This window comes from Scyliorhinus torazame, chromosome 3 (assembly GCF_047496885.1).
Source record: "Scyliorhinus torazame isolate Kashiwa2021f chromosome 3, sScyTor2.1, whole genome shotgun sequence".
In the NCBI taxonomy this organism is placed as follows: domain Eukaryota; kingdom Metazoa; phylum Chordata; class Chondrichthyes; order Carcharhiniformes; family Scyliorhinidae; genus Scyliorhinus; species Scyliorhinus torazame.
Genome location: NC_092709.1, coordinates 354332137 through 354353131, shown reverse-complemented (window position 1 = coordinate 354353131; position 20995 = coordinate 354332137). Strand labels below are relative to the sequence as shown.

Genomic DNA, 20995 nt, shown 5'->3' with positions numbered 1-20995 from the left:
CAAAGAAATGTACAGCACAGGAACAGGCCCTTCGGCCCTCCAAGCCCGTGCCGACCATACTGCCCGACTAAACTACAATCTTCTACACTTCCTGGGTCCGTATCCTTCTATTCCCATCCTATTCATATATTTGTCAAGATGCCCCTTGAATGTCCCTATCGTCCCTGCTTCCACTACCTCCTCCGGTAGTGAGTTCCAGGCACCCACTACCCTCTGCGTAAAAAACTTGCCTCGTACATCTACTCTAAACCTTGCCCCTCTCACCTTAAACCTATGCCCCCTAGTAATTGACCCCTCTACCCTGGGGAAAAGCCTCTGACTATCCACTCTGTCTATGCCCCTCATAATTTTGTATACCTCTATCAGGTCGCCCCTCAACCTCCTTCGTTCCAGTGAGAACAAACCAAGTTTATTCAATCGCTCCTCATAGCTTATGCCCTCCATACCAGGCAACATTCTGGTAAATCTCTTCTGCACCCTCTCTAAAGCCTCCACATCCTTCTGGTAGTGTGGCGACCAGAATTGAAAAGGTTGGTGGAATTGCGGATAGCGATGAGGACTGTCAGAGGATACAGCAGGATTTAGATTGTCTGGAGACTTGGGCGGAGAGATGGCAGATGGAGTTTAATCTGGACAAATGTGAGGTAATGCATTTTGGAAGGTCTAATGCAGGTAGGGAATATATAGTGAATGGTAGAACCCTCAAGAGTATTGACAGTCAGAGAGATCTAGGTGTACAGGTCCACAGGTCACTGAAAGGGGCAACACAGGTGGAGAAGGTAGTCAAGAAGGCATACGGCATGCTTGCCTTCATTGGCCGGGGCATTGAGTATAAAAATTGGCAAGTCATGTTGCAGCTAGAACCTTAGTTAGGCCACACTTGGAGTATAGTGTTCAATTGTGGTCACCACACTACCAGAAGGATGTGGAGGCTTTAGAGAAGGTGCAGAAGAGATTTACCAGGATGTTGCCTGGTATGGAGGGCATTAGCTATGAGGAGCGGTTGAATAAACTCGGTTTGTTCTCACTGGAACGAAGGAGGTTGAGGGGGAGACCAGATAGAGGTATACAAAATTATGAGGGGCATAGACAGAGTGGATAGTCAGAGGCTTTTTCCCAGCGTAGAGGGGTCAATTACTAGGGGGCATGGGTTTAAGGTGCGAGGGGCAAAGTTTAGAGGGGATGTACGAGGCAAGTGTTTTACACAGAGGGTAGTGGGTGCCTGGAACTCGCTACCGGAGGAGGTGGTGGAAGCAGGGACGATAGGGACATTTAAGGGGCATCTTGACAAATATATGAATAGGATGAGAATAGAAGGATACGGACCCAGGAAGTGTAGAAGATTGTAGTTTAGTCGGGCAGCATGGTCGGCACGGGCTTGGAGGGCCGAAGGGCCTGTTCCTGTGCTGTACTTTTCTTTGTTCTTTGTTCCAAGTTTTGAGGGGGGGCAGACCTGTGGTGGTTTTCACATCTGAGGGATCAGGATTTTTCGTTCTTTTCCCATGTACATCAGGTTTAGTCTGGAATAGAATTGTTTTTGCTGGGTAGCTCTCTTCTTTCTGGAGTGAAGAAGGCAGAGGACTCGACAATTGTCGTCTCAGACCATGCTCCACATTTTGTGGATTTAATGTTTGAGCCGGGTTTTCAACGCCTGCCATGGAGACGGGACAGGGGGCTGTTGGCGGATAAAGGTTTCTGTGAGGGCATCTCCTCTGCTATTGGGGATTACATTAGGTGCAATAGGAGCGACTCTGTCTCCCCTTCTACGTTATGGGAGGCCCTTAAGGTGGTCATTCGGGAGAGATCGTTTATTTTAAGTCACAGAGACATAGATCTGGGAAGAAGCTGGTGGATACCATCCTAGATTGCCCATAGACGGGAGGAAGAAATTGCAGACGGAATTTGAGATACTCTTAATGGTAAGGCAGTGGGCCAGCGCGACGCTGCGGCTCCCAAAAACTCGTGCTGTACTCGGAGTTCCGCCATGGCAAGCGATCTCTAGGAGGGCAGAAGAAACACAAGCACACTCTGAAAGTCTCCCTAAATAAATGCAACATTCCCACCGGCATGAGGGAATCGCTTCCCTTCGAATGCACAAGCTGGAGAAAAAGCATCCGCAAGAGCGTCGCAGGGTGGAGCACGCGGAGACCAAGTGTAGACAGCGGAAGGAGGGCGCAGAATCCAGAGCGCCCCACCCACCCACCTCATCAAACACCACCTGCCAAGCCTGTGGCAGAGTCTGCGGACCCAGGATCGGACTATTCAGCCACCGCCGAACCCCACCTCCCCGGAGTGGAGTCATCCTCGACACGGAGGGACTGCCCAAGAGGTGTTTGAGGGCCTTGATAACTGAATCGCTTCCGTTTTCTCCAGTAAAATTCACCTCGGGCCCGGTGGCGGTGGCTACACCGCGGGTTTGGAGACAGTGGGGGGTGGGGGGGGGGGGGGGGGGGGGGGCTGGGAGAGGTTCAGGGATATCTTTGCAAAATACCTGTTCAGTACATCCGCCATCCATTTGTTTTCCACGATCAATTCTCTGGAGTCTCTGGTTGGCTCCAGAATGCGCTGTTCTAAGAAACTATTCTGAAAACGTTCTATGAACTCCTTAGCTTGGCTACCTTTACCTATCTGACTTTTCCAGTCTCTATGTAGTTATCCTCCCATGATTATCGCCGTGCCTTTCTGACGAGCTACAGTTATTTGTTCCTTTATGCTCCCTTAATGTGATTACTGTTAACGGCCTGTATACGTCTCCCACAAGCGACTTCTTAACTTTAATAATAATGATCTTTATCAGTGTCACGGGTAGGCTTACATTGACACTGCAATGAAGTTACTGTGAAAAGCCCCCAGTCGCCACATTCCGGCGCCTGTTCGGGTACACAGAGGGAGAATTCAGAATGTCCAATTCACCTAACAGCACGTCTTCCGGGACTTGTGGGAGGAAGCCGGAGCACCCGGAGGAAACCCACGCAGACGCGGGGAGAAGGTGCAGACACGCACAGATAGTTACCCAAGCCGGGAATTGAACCCGGGTCCCTGGTGCTGTGAAGCAACAGTGCTAACCACTGTGCTACTGAGCCGCCCATAGAACATAGAACATAGAACAATACAGCGCAGTACAGGCCCTTCGGCCCACGATGTTGCACCGAAACAAAAGCCATCCAACCTACACTATGCCATTATCATCCATATGTTTATCCAATAAACTTTTAAATGCCCTCAATGTTGGCGAGTTCACTACTGTAGCAGGTAGGGCATTCCACGGCCTCACTACTCTTTGCGTAAAGAACCTACCCCTGACCTCTGTCCTATATCTATTACCCCTCAGTTTAAAGTTATGTCCCCTCGTGCCAGCCATATCCATCCGCGGGAGAAGGCTCTCACTGTCCACCCTCTCCAACCCCCTGATCATTTTGTATGCCTCTATTAAGTCTCCTCTTAACCTTCTTCTCCCCAACGAAAACAACCTCAAGTCCATCAGCCTTTCCTCGTAAGATTTTCCCTCCATACCAGGCAACATCCTTACTTACCAAATAACTAGTTTCTTCTCCTGTAACAGAGCAAGACCACTTTCTGGAGACTGAGAAAATGAGGGCACAGAAAGCAAAGGAACAGCTCTTTCCCTTCCTAACCCTATTCCCTAATTACCCAATCCGACACTCTATTCCAAGTCACACTTCTTGGAGTATATCACCTCACCATTTAAACCACCTTCTTACCTCCATGCACCAAATTCCCACTTTGAACCAAATTCCTGGATATATTCACTCTGTCTCTGTCTCACTCAGATTGAAGTCTCCCCTCACTGATTGTACACCCCTTACTGTGCTTCTTAAATTTGGGTCTGGTTACTGATCCCCCTGCCTCTCGAAACAATATCCTGTGACACCATGCTGGCACCCGCTCGAAGTACTTTTTAAAGAGGGACCAAGTTGTAATAAATACAAATAATCTTTCCCATTGCTTTCCAGGGAGGGTTTGGCTGGATAACCTGGATTGTCGTGGGACAGAGAAGGATGTTTCGCAGTGCAAATCCCTAGGCTGGGGTCAAACAGATTGCACACACGAGGAAGATGCTGGAGTTGTCTGCAAGGATGAGAGGATTCCCGGATTTGTAGACTCGAACGTTATTTCGGTAATAAACCAACGCAGGTTACCACACTCTCAACGTGCGACACCGAGTATTACAGACTGGACAGGAGTTAGCTCGGGAAGGAGTTAGCTCGGGAAGGAGTTAGCTCGGGAAGCAGTTAGCTCGGGAAAGAGTTAGCTCGGGAAGGAGTTAGCTCGGGAAAGAGTTAGCTCGGGAAGGTGTTAGCTCGGGAAAGAGTTAGCTTGGGAAGGTGTTAGCTCGGGAAAGAGTTAGTTTGGGAAGGAGTTAGCTCGGGAAAGAGTTAGCTTGGCAAGGAGTTAGCTTGAGAAGGTGTTAGCTTGGCAAGGTGTTAGCTCGGGAAAGAGTTAGTTTGGGAAGGTGTTAGCTTGGGAAGGAGTTAGCTCGGGAAGGAGATAGCTTTGAAAGGAGTTAGCTCGGCAAGGAGTTAGCTCGGGAAGGAGTTAGCTCGGGAAGGAGTTAGCTCGGGAAGGTGTTAGCTTGGGAAGGTGTTAGCTCGGCAAGGAGTTAGCTCGGGAAGGAGTTAGCTCGCGAAAGAGTTAGTTTGGGAAGGTGTTAGGTCGGGAAGGTGTTAGCTCGGGAAGGAGTTAGCTCGGGATGCGGTTAGCTCGGGAAGGTGTTAGCTCAGGAAGGAGTTAGCTCGGGAAGGTGTTAGCTTGGGAAGGAGTTAGCTCGGGAAGGAGTTAGCTCGGGAAGGAATTAGCTCGGGAAGGTGTTAGCTCGGGATGCGGTTAGCTCGGGAATGCGGTTAGCTCGGGAAGGTGTTAGCTCGGGAAGGTGTTAGCTCGGGAAGGTGTTAGCTCGGGAAGGAGTTCGCTCGGGGAGGAGTTAGCTTGGGAAGGTATTAGCTCGGGAAGGGGTTAGCTCGGGAAGGAGTTTGCTCGGGAAGGAGTTAGCTCGGATTGCGGTTAGCTCGGGAAGGAGTTAGCTCGGGAAGGTGTTAGCTCAGGAAGGAGTTAGCTCGGGATGCGGTTAGCTCGGGAAGGTGTTAGCTTGGGAAGGTGTTAGCTCGGCAAGGAGTTAGCTCGGGAAGGAGTTAGCTCGCGAAAGAGTTAGTTTGGGAAGGTGTTAGGTCGGGAAGGTGTTAGCTCGGGAAGGAGTTAGCTCGGGATGCGGTTAGCTCGGGAAGGTGTTAGCTCAGGAAGGAGTTAGCTCGGGAAGGTGTTAGCTTGGGAAGGAGTTAGCTCGGGAAGGAGTTAGCTCGGGAAGGAATTAGCTCGGGAAGGTGTTAGCTCGGGATGCGGTTAGCTCGGGAATGCGGTTAGCTCGGGAAGGTGTTAGCTCGGGAAGGTGTTAGCTCGGGAAGGTGTTAGCTCGGGAAGGAGTTCGCTCGGGGAGGAGTTAGCTTGGGAAGGTATTAGCTCGGGAAGGGGTTAGCTCGGGAAGGAGTTTGCTCGGGAAGGAGTTAGCTCGGATTGCGGTTAGCTCGGGAAGGAGTTAGCTCGGGAAGGTGTTAGCTCAGGAAGGAGTTAGCTCGGGATGCGGTTAGCTCGGGAAGGTGTTAGCTCGGTAAGGAGTTAGCTTGGGAAGGTGTTAGCTCGGGAAAGAGATAGCTCGGGAAGGAGTGAGCTCGGGAAGGTATTAGCTCGGGAAGGAGTTAGCTCGGGAAGGAGTTAGCTCGTGAACGAATTTGCTCGGGAAGGAGTTAGCTCTGGATGCGGTTAGCTCGGGATCGTGTTAGCTCGGGAAGGTGTTAGCTCGGGAAGGTGTTTGCTCGGGAAGGTGTTAGCTCGGGAAAGAGATAGCTCGGGAAGGAGTAGCTCGGGAAGGAGTTAGCTTGGGAAGGTGTTAGCTCGGGAAGGAGTTAGCTTGGGAAGGTGTTAGCTCGGGAAGGAGTTAGCTCGGGAAAGAGTTAGCTCCGGAAGGAGTTAGCTTAGGAAGGAGTTAGCTCGGGAAGGAGTTAGCTCGGGAAGGTGTTAGCTCGGGATGCGGTTAGCTCGGGAAGGTGTTAGCTCGGGAAAGAGTTAGCTCAGGAAGTAGTTAGCTTAGGAAGGAGTTAGCTCGGGAAGGAGTTAGCTCGGGAAGGAGTCAGCTCGGGATGCGGTTAGCTCGGGAAGGAGTTAGCTCGGGAAGGAGTTAGCTCGGGAAGGAGTTAGCTCGGGAAGCGGTTAGCTTGGGAAGGTGTTAACTCGGGAAGGAGTTAGTTTGGAAAGCGGGTAGCTTGGGAAGGATTTGGCTTGGGAATGTGTTAGCTTGGGAAGCGGTTAGCTTATGAAGATGTTAGCTCGGGAATGTGTTAACTCGGGAAGGAGTTTGCTCGGGAAGGAGTTAGCTCGGGAAGGAGTTAGCTCAGGAAGGTGTTAGCTCGGGAAGGAGTTAGCTTGGGAAGGTGTTAGCTTGGGAAGAAGTTAGCTCGGGAAGGAGTTAGCTCGGGAAGGAATTAGCGCAGGAAGGAGTTAGCTCGGGAAGGAGTTAGCTCGGGATGCGGTTAGCTCGGGAAGGAGTTAGCTTGGGAAAGTATTAGCTCGGGAAGGAGTTAGCTCGGGAAGGAGTTAGCTCGGGAAGGTGTTAGCTCGGGATGCGGTTAGCTCGGGAAAGAGTTAGCTCAGGAAGGAGTTAGCTTAGGAAGGAGTTAGCTCGGGAAGGTGTTAGCTCAGGAAGGAGTTAGCTCGGGATGCGGTTAGCTCGGGAAGGTGTTAGCTCGGGAAAGAGTTAGCTTAGGAAGGAGTTAGCTCGGGAAGGAGTTAGCTCGGGAAGGAATTAGCGCAGGAAGGAGTTAGCTCGGGAAGGAGTTAGCTCGGGATGCGGTTAGCTCGGGAAGGTGTTAGCTCGGGAAGGAGTTAGCTTGGGAAGGAGTTAGCTCGGGAAGGAGTTAGCTCGGGAAGGTGTTAGCTTGGGAAGGAGTTAGCTCGGCAAGGAGTTTGCTCGGGAAGGAGTTAGCTCGGGATGTGGTTAGCTCGGGAAGCGGTTAGCTTGGGAAGGTGTTACCTCAGGAAGGAGTTAGTTTGGAAAGCGGTTAGCTTGGGAAGGATTTGGCTTGGGAATGTGTTAGCTTGGGAAGCGGTTAGCTTATGAAGGTGTTAGCTCGGGATGGTGTTAACTCGGGAAGGAGTTTGCTCGGGAAGGAGTTAGCTCGGGAAGGAGTTAGCTCAGGAAGGTGTTAGCTCGGGAAGGAGTTAGCTTGGGAAGGTGTTAGCTCGGGAAGGAATTAGCGCAGGAAGGAGTTAGCTCGGGAAGGAGTTAGCTCGGGATGCGGTTAGCTCGGGAAGGAGTTAGCTTGGGAAAGTATTAGCTCGGAAGGAGTTAGCTCGGGAAGGAGTTAGCTCGGGAAGGTGTTAGCTCGGGATGCGGTTAGCTCGGGAAGGAGTTAGCTCGGGAAGGTGTTAGCTCAGGAAGGAGTTAGCTCGGGATGCGGTTAGCTCGGAAGAAGTTAGCACGGGAAGGTGTTAGCTTGGGAAGGAGTTAGCTCGGGAGGATGTTACCTCGGGAAGGTGTTATATCGGGCAGGAGTTAGCTTGGGAATGTGTTAGCTCGGGAAGGAGTTAGCACGGGAAGGTGTTAGCTCGGGAAGGTGTTAGCTCGGGGAAGAGATAGCTCGGGAAGGAGTTAGCTCGGGAAGGAGTTAGCTCGGGAAGGATGTAGCACGGGAAGGAGTTTGCTCGGGAAGGAGTTAGCTCGGGATGCGGTTAGCTCGAGAAGGAGTTAGCTCGGGAAGGTGTTAGCTGAGGAAGGAGTTAGCTCGGGATGCGGTTAGCTCGGGAAGGAGTTAGCTCGGGAAGGTGTTAGCTCGGGAAGGAGTTAGCTCGGGAAGGTGTTAGGTCGGGAAGGTGTTAGCTCGGGCAGGAGTTAGCACGGGAAAGAGATAGCTCGGGAAGGAGTTAGCTCGGGAAGGAATTAGCTCGGGAAGGAGTTAGCCCGGGAAGGAGTTTGCTCGGGAAGGTGTTAGCTCGGGAAGGTGTTAGCTCGGGAAAGAGATAACTCTGGAAGGAGTTAGCTCGGGAAGGAGTTAGCTTGGGAAGGTGTTAGCTCGGGAAGGAGTTAGCTTGGGAAAGAGTTAGCTCCGGAAGGAGTTAGCTTAGGAAGGAGTTAGCTCGGCAAAGGATTTAGCTCGGGAAGGAGTTAGCTCGGGATGCGGTTAGCTCGGGAAGGTGTTAGCTCGGGAAGGAGTTAGCTCGGGAAGATGTTAGCTCGGGAAGGAGTTAGCTCGGGATGCGGTTAGCTCGGGAAGGTGTTAGCTCAGGAAGGAGTTAGCTCGAGAAGGTGTTAGCTCGGGAAGGAGTTAGCTCGGGATGTTGTTAGCTCGGGAAGGTGTTAGCTCAGGAAGGAGTTAGCTTGGGAAGGAGTTAGCTCGGGATGCGGTTAGCTCGGGAAGGTGTTAGCTCAGGAAGGAGTTAGCTCGGGAAGGTGTTAGCTCGGGAAGGAGTTAGCTCGGGAAAGAGTTAGCTTGGGAAGGAATTAGCTTGGGAAGGTGTTAGCTCGGGATGCGGTTGGCTCGGGAATGTGTTAGCTCGGGAAGGTGTTAGCTCAGGAAGGCGTTAGCTCAGGAAGGAGTTAGCTCGGGAAGGTGTTAGCTCGGGAAGGAGTTTGCTCGGGAAGGAGTTAGCTCGGGATGCGGTTAGCTCGGGAAGGAGATAGCTCGGGAAGGTGTTAGCTCGGGAAGGTGTTAGCTCGGGCAGGAGTTAGCTTGGGAATGTGTTACCTCGGGAAGGTGTTAGCTCGGGAAGGCGTTAGCTCGGGCATGAGTCAGCTTGGGAATGTGTTAGCTCGGGAAGGAGTTAGCACGGGAAGGTGTTAGCTCGAGAAGGTGTTAGCTCGGGAAAGAGATAGCTCAGGAAGGTGTTAGCTCGGGATCCGGTTAGCTCGGGTAGGTATTAGCTCGGGAAGGAGTTAGCTCGGGAAGGAGTTAGCTCGGGAAGGAGTTAGCTCGGGAAGGAGTTTGCTCGGGAAGGAGTTAGCTCGGGATGCGGTTAGCTCGGGAAGGAGTTCGCTCGGGAAGGTGTTAGCTCAGGAAGGAGTTAGCTCGGGATGCGGTTAGCTCGGGAATGTGTTAGCTCGGGAAGGTGTTAGCTCGGGAAGGAGATAGCTCGGGAAGGTGTTAGCTCGGGAAGGAGTTAGCTCGGGAAAGAGTTAGCTCCGGAAGGAGTTAGCTCGGGAAGGAGTTAGCTCGGGAAGGAGTCAGCTCGGGATGCGGTTAGCTCGGGAAGGAGTTAGCTTGGGAAGGAGTTAGCTCGGGAAGGTGTTAGCTCAGGAAGGAGTTAGCTCGGGATGCGGTTAGCTCGGGAAGGTGTTAGCTCGGGAAGGAGTTAGCTCGGGATGCGGTTAGCTCGGGAAGGAGTTAGCTCGGGAAGGCGTTAGCTCGGGCATGAGTCAGCTTGGGAATGTGTTAGCTCGGGAAGGAGTTAGCACGGGAAGGTGTTAGCTCGAGAAGGTGTTAGCTCGGGAAAGAGTTAGCTCAGGAAGGTGTTAGCTCGGGATCCGGTTAGCTCGGGTAGGTATTAGCTCGGGAAGGAGTTAGCTCGGGAAGGAGTTAGCTCGGGAAGGAGTTAGCTCGGGAAGGAGTTTGCTCGGGAAGGAGTTAGCTCGGGATGCGGTTAGCTCGGGAAGGAGTTCGCTCGGGAAGGTGTTAGCTCAGGAAGGAGTTCGCTCGGGATGCGGTTAGCTCGGGAATGTGTTAGCTCGGGAAGGTGTTAGCTCGGGAAGGAGATAGCTCGGGAAGGTGTTAGCTCGGGAAGGTGTTAGCTCGGGAAGGTGTTAGCTCGGGCAGGAGTTAGCTTGGGAATGTGTTACCTCGAGAAGGAGTTAGCACGGGAAGGTGTTTGCTCGGGAAGGTGTTAGCTCGGGAAAGAGATAGCTCGGGAAGGAGTTAGCTCGGGAAGGAGTTAGCTCGGGAAGGAGTTAGCTTGGGAAGGTGTTAGCTCGGGAAAGATATAGCTCGGGAAGGAGTTAGCTCGGGAAGGAGTCAGCTCGGGAAGGAGTTAGCTCGGGAAGGAGTTAGCTCGGGAAGGATTTAGCTCGGGAAAGAGTTAGCTCGGGAAGGTGTTAGCTTGGGAAGGAGTTAGCTCGGGAAGGATTTAGCTCGGGAAGGAGTTAGCTCGGGTAGGTGTTAGCTTGGGAAGGAGTTAGCTCGGGAAGGATTTAGCTCGGGAAGGTGTTAGCTCTGGATGCGGTTAGCTCGGGAAGGTGTTAGCTCAGGAAGGAGTTAGCTCGGGAAGGAGTTAGCTCGGGATGCGGTTAGCTCGGGAAGGTGTTAGCTCAGGAAGGAGTTAGTTCGGGAAGGTGTTAGCTTGGGAAGGAGTTAGCGCGGGAAGGTGTTAGCTCAGGAAGGAGTTAGCTCGGGATGCAGTTAGCTCGGGGAGGAGTTTGTTCGGGAAGGAGTTAGCTCGGGAAGGAGTTTTCTCGAGAAGGAGTTCGTTCGGGGTGTGGTTAGCGCTGGAAGCGGTTAGCTTGGGAAGGATTTGGCTTGGGAAGGTGTTAGCTTGGGAAGCGGTTAGCTTTTGAAGGTGTTAGCTCGGGAAGGTGTTAACTCGGGAAGGAGTTTGCTCGGGAAGGAGTTAGCTCGGGAAGGAGTTAGCTCAGGAAGGTGTTAGCTCGGGAAGGAGTTAGCTTGGGAAGGTGTTCGCTTGTGACGGAGTTAGGTCGGGATGGAGTTAGCTCGGGAACTAATTAGCGCAGGAAGGAGTTAGCTCGGGAAGGAGTTAGCTCGGGATACCGTTAGCTCGGGAACCGGTTAGCTTGGGAAGGTGTTAGCTCGGGAATGAGTTAGCTCGGGAAGGAGTTAGCTCGGGAAGGTGTTAGCTCGGGAAGGAGTTAGCTCGGGAAGGAGTTAGCTCGGGATGCGGTTAGCTCGGGAAGGAGTTAACTCGGGAAGGAGTTAGCTCGGGAAGGAGTTAGTTCGGGAAGGAGTTAGCTCGGGAAGGAGTTTGCTCGGGTAGGAGTTTGCTCAGCAATGAGTTAGCTCGGGATGTGGTTAGCTCGGTAAGCGGTTAGCTTGGGAAGGTGTTAACTCGGGAAGGAGTTAGTTTGGAAAACGGTTAGCTTGGGAAGGATTTGGCTTGGGAATGTGTTAGCTTGGGAAGCGGTTAGCTTATGAAGGTGTTAGCTCGGGAAGGTGTTAACTCGGGAAGGAGTTTGCTCGAGAAGGAGTTAGCTCGGGAAGTAGTTAGCTCAGGAAGGTGTTAGCTCGGGAAGGAGTTAGCTTGGGAAGGTGTTATCTTGGGAAGGAGTTAGCTCGGGAAGGAGTTAGCTCGGGAAGGAGTTAGCTCGGGAAGGAATTAGCGCAGGAAGGAGTTAGCTCGGGAAGGAGTTAGCTCGGGATGCGGTTAGCTCGGGAAGGAGTTAAGTTGGGAAAGTATTAGCTCGGGAAGGAGTTAGCTCGGGAAGGTGTTAGCTCGGGATGCGGTTAGCTCGGGAAGGAGTTAGCTCGGGAAGGTGTTAGCTCAGGAAGGAGTTAGCTCGGGATGCGGTTAGCTCGGAAGAAGTTAGCACGGGAAGGTGTTAGGTCGGGAAGGAGTTAGCTCGGGAAGGTGTTAGCTCGGGAAGGTGTTAGCTCGGGCAGGAGTTAGCTTGGGAATGTGTTAGCTCGGGAAGGAGTTAGCACGGGAAGGTGTTAGCTCAGGAAGGTGTTAGCTCGGGAAAGAGATAGCTCGGAAAGGAGTTAGCTCGGGAAGGTATTAGCTCGGGAAGGAGTTAGCTCGGGAAGGATGTAGCTCGGGAAGGAGTTTGCTCGGGAAGGAGTTTGCTCGGTACGCGGTTAGCTCGGGAAGGAGTTAGCTCCGGAAGGTGTTAGCTCGGGAAGGAGTTAGCTCGGGAAGGAGTTAGCTCGGGAAGGTGTTAGCTCGGGAAGGTGTTAGCTCGGCAAGGAGTTAGCACGGGAAAGAGATAGCTCGGGAAGGAGTTAGCTTGGGAAGGAATTAGCTCGGGAAGGAGTTAGCCCGGGAAGGAGTTTGCTCGTGAATGTGTTAGCTCGGGAAGGTGTTAGCTCGGGAAAGAGATAACTCGGGAAGGAGTTAGCTCGGGAAGGAGTTAGCTTTGGAAGGTGTTAGCTCGGGAAGGAGTTAGCTTGGGAAGGTGTTAGCTCGGGAAGGAGTTAGCTCGGGAAAGAGTTAGCTCCAGAAGGAGTTAGCTTAGGAAGGAGTTAGCTCGGCAAAGGATTTAGCTCGGGAAGGAGTTAGCTCGGGATGCGGTTAGCTCGGGAAGGTGTTAGCTCGGGAAGGAGTTAGCTCGGGAAGGAGTTAGCTTGTGAAGGAGTTAGCTCGGGAAGGAGTTAGCTCGGAATGCGGTTAGCTCGGGAAGGTGTTATCTCAGGAAGGAGTTAGCTCAGGAAGGTGTTAGCTTGGGAAGGAGTTAGCTCGGGAAAGAGTTAGCTTGGGAAGGAATTAGCTTGGGAAGGTGTTAGCTCGGGATGCGGTTAGCTCGGGAATGTGTTAGCTCGGGAAGGAGTTAGCTCGGGAAGGTGTTAGCTCGGGAAGGCGTTAGCTCGGGAAGGAGTTAGCTCGGGAAGGAGTTCGCTCGGGAAGGAGTTCGCATGGGAAGATATTAGCTGGGGAAGGAGTTAGCTCGGGAAGATGTTCGCTCGGGAAGGAGTTAGCTCGGGAAGGTGTTAGCTCAGGAAGGAGTTAGCTCGGGATGCGGTTAGCTCGGGAAGGTGTTAGCTCGGGAAGGAGATAGCTCGGGAAGGTGTTAGCTCGGGAAGGTGTTAGCTCGGGCAGGAGTTAGCTTGGGAATGTGTTACCTCGGGAAGGTGTTAGCTCGGGAAAGACATAGCTCGGGAAGGAGTTAGCTCGGGAAGGAGTTAGCTTGGGAAGGTGTTACCTCGGGAAGGAGTTAGCTCGGGAAAGAGTTAGCTCCGGAAGGAGTTAGCTTAGGAAGGAGTTAACTCGGGAAGGAGTCAGCTCGGGATGCGGTTAGCTCGGGAAGGAGTTAGCTTGGGAAGGAGTTAGCTCGGGAAGGATTTAGCTCGGCGAAGAGCTAGCTTGGGAAGGTGTTAGCTCTGGATGCGGTTAGCTCGGGAAGGTGTTAGCTCGGGAAGGAGTTAGCTCGGGATGCGGTTAGCTCGGGAAGGTGTTAGCTCGGGAAGGAGTTAGCTCGGGATGCGGTTAGCTCGGGAAGCAGTTAGCTTGGGAAGGTGTTAGCTCGGGAAGGAGTTAGCTCGGGAAAGAGTTAGCTCCAGAAGGAGTTAGCTTAGGAAGGAGTTAGCTCGGCAAAGGATTTAGCTCGGGAAGGAGTTAGCTCGGGATGCGGTTAGCTCGGGAAGGTGTTAGCTCGGGAAGGAGTTAGCTCGGGAAGGAGTTAGCTTGTGAAGGAGTTAGCTCGGGAAGGAGTTAGCTCGGAATGCGGTTAGCTCGGGAAGGTGTTATCTCAGGAAGGAGTTAGCTCAGGAAGGTGTTAGCTTGGGAAGGAGTTAGCTCGGGAAAGAGTTAGCTTGGGAAGGAATTAGCTTGGGAAGGTGTTTGCTCGGGATGCGGTTAGCTCGCGAATGTGTTAGCTCGGGAAGGAGTTAGCTCGGGAAGGTGTTAGCTCAGGAAGGCGTTAGCTCGGGAAGGTGTTAGCTCGGGAAGGCGTTAGCTCGGGAAGGAGTTAGCTCGGGAAGGAGTTCGCTCGGGAAGGAGTTCGCATGGGAAGATATTAGCTGGGGAAGGAGTTAGCTCGGGAAGGTGTTCGCTCGGGAAGGAGTTAGCTCGGGAAGGTGTTAGCTCAGGAAGGAGTTAGCTCGGGATGCGGTTAGCTCGGGAAGGTGTTAGCTCGGGAAGGAGATAGCTCGGGAAGGTGTTAGCTCGGGAAGGTGTTAGCTCGGGCAGGAGTTAGCTTGGGAATGTGTTACCTCGGGAAGGTGTTAGCTCGGGAAAGACATAGCTCGGGAAGGAGTTAGCTCGGGAAGGAGTTAGCTTGGGAAGGTGTTAGCTCGGGAAGGAGTTCGCTCGGGAAAGAGTTAGCTCCGGAAGGAGTTAGCTTAGGAAGGAGTTAACTCGGGAAGGAGTCAGCTCGGGATGCGGTTAGCTCGGGAAGGAGTTAGCTTGGGAAGGAGTTAGCTCGGGAAGGATTTAGCTCGGCGAAGAGCTAGCTTGGGAAGGTGTTAGCTCTGGATGCGGTTAGCTCGGGAAGGTGTTAGCTCGGGAAGGAGTTAGCTCGGGATGCGGTTAGCTCGGGAAGGTGTTAGCTCGGGAAGGAGTTAGCTCGGGATGCGGTTAGCTCGGGAAGCAGTTAGCTCGGGAAGGTGTTAGCTCGGGAAGGAGTTAGCTCGGGAAGGTGTTAGCTCAGGAAGGTGTTAGCTCGGGCATGAGTCAGCTTGGGAATGTGTTAGCTCGGGAAGGAGTTAGCACGGGAAGGTGTTAGCTCGGGAAGGTGTTAGCTCGGGAAAGAGATAGCTCAGGAAGGAGTTAGCTCGGGTAGGTATTAGCTCGGGAAGGAGTTAGCTCGGGAAGGAGTTAGCTCGGGAAGTAGTTTGCTCGGGAAGGAGTTAGCTCGGGATGCGGTTAGCTCGGGAAGGAGTTAGCTCGGGAAGGAGTTAGCTCGGGAAGGTGTTAGCTCAGGAAGGAGTTAGCTCGGGATGCGGTTAGCTCGGGAAGGTGTTAGCTCGGGAAGGTGTTAGCTCGGGAAGGTGTTAGCTCGGGAAGGAGATAGCTCGGGAAGGTGTTAGCTCGGGAAGGTGTTAGCTCGGGCAGGGGTTAGCTTGGGAATGTGTTACCTCGGGAAGGAGTTAGCACGGGAAGGTGTTTGCTCGGGAAGGTGTTAGCTCGGGAAAGAGATAGCTCGGGAAGGAGTTAGCTCGCTAAGGAGTTAGCTTGGGAAGGTGTTAGCTCGGGAATGAGTTGGCTTGGGAAGGTGTTAGCTCGGGAAGGAGTTAGCTCGGGAAAGAGATAGCTCGGGAAGGAGTTAGCTCGGGAAGGAGTCAGCTCGGGAAGGAGTTAGCTCGGGAAGGTGTTAGCTTGGGAAGGAGTTAGCTCGGGAAGGATTTAGCTCGGGAAGGAGTTAGCTCGGGAAGGTGTTAGCTTGGGAAGGAGTTAGCTCGGGAAGGATTTAGCTCGGGAAGGAGTTAGCTTGGGAAGGTGTTAGCTCTGGATGCGGTTAGCTCGGGAAGGTGTTAGCTCAGGAAGGAGTTAGCTCGGGAAGGAGTTAGCTCGGGATGCGGTTAGCTCGGGAAGGTGTTAGCTCAGGAAGGAGTTAGTTCGGGAAGGTGTTAGCTCGGGGAGTAGTTTGTTCGGGAAGGAGTTAGCTCGGGAAGGAGTTAGCTCGGGAAGAAGTTAGCTCGGGAAGAAGTTAGCTCGGGAAGCAGTTTGCTTGGGAAGGAGTTAGCTCGGGAAGGAGTTAGCTTGGGAAGCGGTTTGCTTGGGAAGGATTTGGCTTGGGAAGGTGTTAGCTTGGGAAGCGGTTAGCTTATGAAGGTGGTAGCTCGGGAAGGTGTTAACTCGGGAAGGAATTACCTCGGGAAGGAGTTAGCTCGGAAAGGAGTTAGCTCAGGAAGGTGTTAGCTAGGGAAGGAGTTAGCTTGGGAAGGTGTTAGCTTGTGAAGGAGTTAGGTCGGGAAGGAGTTAGCTCGGGAAGGAATTAGCGCAGGAAGCAGTTAGCTCGGGAAGGAGTTAGCTCGGGATGCCGTTAGCTCGTGATCCGGTTAGCTTTGGAAGGTGTTAGCTCGGGAATGAGTTTGCTCGGGAAGGAGTTAGCTCGGGAAGGTGTTTGCTCGGGAAGGAGTTAGCTCGGGAAGGAGTTAGCTCAGGAAGGAGTTAGCTCGGGATGCGGTTAGCTCGGGAAGGAGTTAGCTCGGGAAGGAGTTACCTCGGGAAGGAGTTAGCTCGGGAAGGAGTTAGCTCGGGAAGGAGTTAGCTCGGGATGTGGTTAGCTCCGCAAGCGCTTAGCTTGGGAGGTGTTAGCTCGGGAAAGAGTTTGCTTGGGAAGCGGTTAGCTTGTGATGGATATTGCTTGGGAAGGTGTTAGCTTGGGAAGCGGTTAGCTTGGGATGGATTTTGCTTGGGAAGGTGTTAGCTTGGGAAGCGGTTAGCTTGGGAAGGATTTTGCTTGGGAAGGTGTTAGCTCAGGAAGCAGTTAGCTCTCAGCCCTGGCTCAGTTGTTTACACTTTTGTCTGTGACTTTGAAGGTTGTGTGTTTAAATTGTCTCTCCAGAGGCGCTGGCGTTTAATCCAAGCTGATTATCCGACAGACTGCGAGGATCCCACCATGACAGATAGTGACATTTCAAATTACTAACAGCCTGGAGTCGAAAATGTTAGGAGAAACCATTGTTGTAAAAACCCATCTTGTTCACTAATGACATTTAGGGAAGGAAATCTGCCGTCCTTACCCGGTCTGGCCTACATGTGACTCCAGACCCATAGCAATGTTCTTGACTCTTAACTGCCCTCTGAAATGGTCGAGCGAACCACTCAGTTCATGGGCAATTAGGGATGGGCAAGGCCCAACATCCCTATTATGAATGAATAAAAGAAATGTCAACATCAAGGTAGTAGTGAGGGAGCATTTTAGTGATAGTGATCACAACACAGTACAGTTCATGTTTGTTCTGGACAAGGGATGAAATGACCTGCAAAAGACATTTTTGGGTAGGGGCAAGGCAGATTTGACTAAAATAAGGCAGGATTTGGTCAAAGTTGACTGGGAACAGTGGGAAAATCTACAGCAGAGCGGTGGAGGGAATTCAAAAAGGAAATGGGGAGAGTGCAGGTCCAACATCTTCCCGAAAGGGGGAAATGTAGGAGCAATATGTTCAGGGAACCTGGATGGATTGGATAATCCAGGACTGGATAAGGAGGAAGAGAAAGGCTTTTAGCAAATCCAAAGGGAGAAATTCAACTGCGGCCCGAGAGGAATATAGCAAGGGCAAGAGGGAACTTGTTATAAATCTGGAGGAGGCCCAAGAATCTGCAACATCGTAGTTCCTGTGGCCTCACCTGAGCACGATTTACCCAGATGAGGGGGCGGGGCTACCCCCCCTTTTCTAAGTCTGCTGGGACATAAATACCCTGGTCGGGGTTTGGACCGGGCACAGGAGGCCCTTCAGGGAGTAGGAGGAGTGTATGGTAAGGAGAATAAAATCAAACCTTTCTACAGTCATCGCTTCCGAGTGCTCGCCTGCCTGAGAATTGACAGAACTCAAGAAAGCAATTAGAAGAGAAAAAAGGGGCTTTGAAAAAGGACTTGCAAATAAGATTACGGTGAAACCTAAAATATTCTCTCAATACATTGGGGGGAAGAGGTTAACTCCCTCCAGCCTTCTCCCGCTCCCTGTGGTTATGGGCGGCCTTCTCCTGGGGTTGGTGGAGGAGGGGGACAGAGAACGTACAGTGTTAGACAGCCCGACACATGCAGACCAGGGGGTGGTTAGCTGGTGGCCGGTTTGGTGCCGGCATGTGATGCAGGGTAGGGGTTCAGCTGCCCTCCTGGTGGGGGGGGGGGGGTACAGGTGTGTGGGATGGGGGTCGGTGCCAGGGACATAATGCTGCCTACTCACCCTGGCCCCTCTGAGGAGGTCGTGCAGTTTTTCCAATTAAGGGACAATTTACGTAGCCAATAAATCGCCGGCTTTGAAAGCAGACCAAGGCAGGCCAGCAGCACGGTTCAATTCCCGTACCAGCCTCCCCGAACAGGCGCCGGAATGTGGCGACTAGGGGCTTTTCACAGCAACTTCATTTGAAGCCTACTTGTGACAATAAGCGATTTTCATTTCATTTGTGGGGGTGAAACCCATGCAGACACGGGGAGAATGTGCAAACTCCACACGGACAGTGACCCAGGGCCGGGATTCAAACCCGGGTCCTCAGCGCCGTAGTCCCAGTGCTAACCGCTGCGCCACATGCCGCCGCTGGGCGTGCAGTTTTTTACAGCACCGCTGGCCGGTCCAGATGGCGTTGCTCGCGGCGCTGACCACCTGCGCCCAGGCACGGCGAACGGCAGCGGCTGGCAGCCTCCTTCCCGGGCCGGGGTACGTGGTGGACTGCCTTTCCTCCACCACGTCCAGGAGGGTCTCACGCTCGGCGTCGGTGAATCGTGGAGCCGCTCTCCCTGCTGCCATCTTGTTGGCTGGGGTGGTGTGTGCGGGGAGTGCAGTGTGTATATGTGGCTGCAGCTTGTCAGCCTCCCGAGTGTCAGTCACAAATCTGGCGAATCCGGCACCGTTTCTCAATGGAACCGGTCATGTTCCACGTGAGTCTCCTGCGAGCCCCGTAACGGTCGCTTCATCGGCCCAAGTGCGGCAGCGGTTTTGCTATCGTGGAACTCCACGAATCCAGCCCCGGCGTCAACACTTAGTCTGAGGAACAGAGAATGCCGCCCCTGTTTTTTACTCTGACAAGTTGAGCTGAGGCCGCCGTGTTGTGTACATTGTCGGGGGCATCTTTGTGCAGACAGGAATGCTTGTTGAGAGACTAGGCCCCGTTCCCTCAGTGCTGCGGACCAGACCAGCAGTTCCTGTGGCCAGGACTCGGTTTATAATTTTGGGATTTTCTTTTCCGGGAACCCATATGGAATCACTTCAGTGGATCCAGGAGCTGAGGAATGCGGACGATATTGTTCCCACACAGAAATGAACTCATGGAAAATCAAATTCCTTCAGTCTGCAGTCACTGCCCGGCTCCTCGGAGTTCCTGTACTCCCCCTTTCTCGAGGAACCTGTGCTCCAGTTATCTAACTGAGCTTCCGTTAGCCAAACCTCGGTGGGTGGCAGTCCAGCCTCAGTATCAGAAAGTTTTAAAAAAAATTTAGAGTACCCAATTTATTTTTCCAATGAAGGGGCAATTTAGCGTGGCCAATCCACATCTTTTTGGGTTGTGGGGGCGAAACCCACGCAGACACGGGGAGAATGTGCAAACTCCACACGGACAGTGACCCAGAGCCGGGATCGAACCCGGGACCTCGGCGCCCGTGAGACGGCAGGGCTAACCCACTGCGCCACCGTGCTGCCCTCAGTATCAGAATGTTGTGGGGGGGGGGGGGGGGGGAGTCTCACTCCAGGAGGTGCTCCGGTACAATGCTGAGGGAGAAAAGTAAGTAACGTCACCATCGTCCCAGGTGACCGTCAGCTGTTTCTTTGAGAGGGAGAGCTGGCTGGTGGTGATTTAACCTGAGGGTCACCACACCTCAGGCGAGGGGCAAGGTGGAGAAGGCGGGGATTTTGTGAATGACCTCAGCCGGTACAGGAATTGAACCGACGCTGCAGGTCTCGCTCTGCATCACAAACCAGTCATTCAGCCAACTGACCTAAAATGGTCCCCATTTAGTTCAGATGCCAATACCGAGGACTGTCTCTCCTCGCAATGTAGATGTATAAAACCCTATCGTTAATATTATCAAAAAGGGAAGGTTTAGCTCAATTGGCTAGACAGCTGGTTCGGTGCCTTCTCAACCCTGTCTCTCAGGTTTCGCTCGCTCTCAAAGGGGGGAAGCAGCCTTAGGGATTATGGATACTTTATTTTCAAAAAAGAGCAGGGGAGAGTTCCCTCGTACCTTGGTCAATATTTACCCCTCAACAAAGAGATGACCTGGCCATTGTCACAATTTGTTTGAGGGAACTTGCTGTGTGTAAATTGTCGAAAACATTTCCCACATTCCAACCCTTTGAGAATTCTTCATTGGGCGCGGGTCTGCGGCCTCGCTGCGCTCGAGCGAGAGCGTAACGAGGCCGGTGAATAGTAGGAGAGGCCGAAAACACGAACTGCGCCAGGCGCCAAACAGTTTGCCATGCAACCGGCCCGCTACCTCAGCGAAATCGGGATCTCGCTGTAGCGAGGGGAGAAACCAATTATCACTACTTAAGCTCTATTTCCATACAATTAACGGGAGCTGTCATAATATGCACCCATGCACATCATGAGGTGAGCCAATCAATACACAGAACAGAACACGGCCAATCACAAGACGGGACACCGGAGGGGGGCTTCCACCTATAAAACACACGAGGCATCAGCACTCTGCCTCTTTCCACTGGTGATAGCTGTAGTGACAGTCAGGGTGTACAAATCATTCAACACCTCCTACACGTGGATCAGAGCTAGCCTGGTCTAGATAGCTTACTTTAGTTTACTTAGAGTAGTAGAGAGCCAATCCACAGGCAGCTGTGTGCTTCATTACTAGAGTTCAATAAAACTTATATTGAACCAATGGCCACGTTTGGTATATACTTGATCAGTTAATTGCATCGTGTGCAGTCCATGTTACCCCAGGGTGAACAACACGACATGATACCAGAAGTGGCTACTACTACTAAGTAATTTACCTTCGAAAATTCACTGACGACCAGCAACTGCCTTCCAGTGGCATGGAAAAGATCCAGGCACCTCACAGCTCCGGATCTCCGGGAACCCTGGTGCCAACTGGCGAATCTTCAATCAGATATTCAGTCTATACCTTGAGGCCTCGGGCCTCGAAAGTGCCTCCGATGCTCGAAAAATCTCGCTGCTGCTGTCTACTGCGGGGGACCAGGCCATCCAAATCTTCAATTCGCTCACGTTTGCCAACGGCGACGACAAGACCAAGTTCCAAACCGTCCTAGCCACATTTGACAGTCACTGCGAGGTTGAGAAAAACAAAAAGACGAGCGTTATGTATTCCAACAGCGCCTGCAGGGTAAGGACGAGCCTTTTCAGTCTTTTCTTACTCACCTTCGCATTCTAGCGCAACCCTGCAACTACAGAGACCCCGCTGACTCCCTCATCAGGAATCAGGGGCGTCATTCTCTGACCCCCCACCGGGTCGGAGAATGGCCGTTGGCCGCCGTGAATCCCACCCCCGCCGAAGTCTCTGGTATTGGAGATTGGGCGGGGGCGGGAATCGGGCCGCGCCGGTTGGCGGGACCCCCCGCTCAATTCTCCTGCCCGGATGGGCCGAAGTCCTGCCCAGAAATTGCCTGTCCCGCCGGCGTAAATCAAAGCTGGTATTTACCGGCGGGACCAGGCGGCGTGGGCGGGCTCCAGGGTCCTGGGGGGGGCGCGGGGC

At 52.8% G+C, this 20995-nt stretch overlaps 1 protein-coding gene across 2 annotated transcripts in view; it reads left to right on the top strand.

The window, feature by feature from the left end:
* Positions 1-20995, top strand: part of LOC140409347 (lysyl oxidase homolog 3B-like) — a 461422-nt gene that overhangs the window by 136331 nt on the left and 304096 nt on the right. For both annotated transcript variants that reach the window (XM_072497763.1, XM_072497764.1), the window contains exon 3: positions 3975-4138. In XM_072497763.1, the coding sequence (XP_072353864.1) occupies positions 3975-4138 (164 nt within the window). The remainder of the gene's footprint in view (positions 1-3974; positions 4139-20995) is intronic.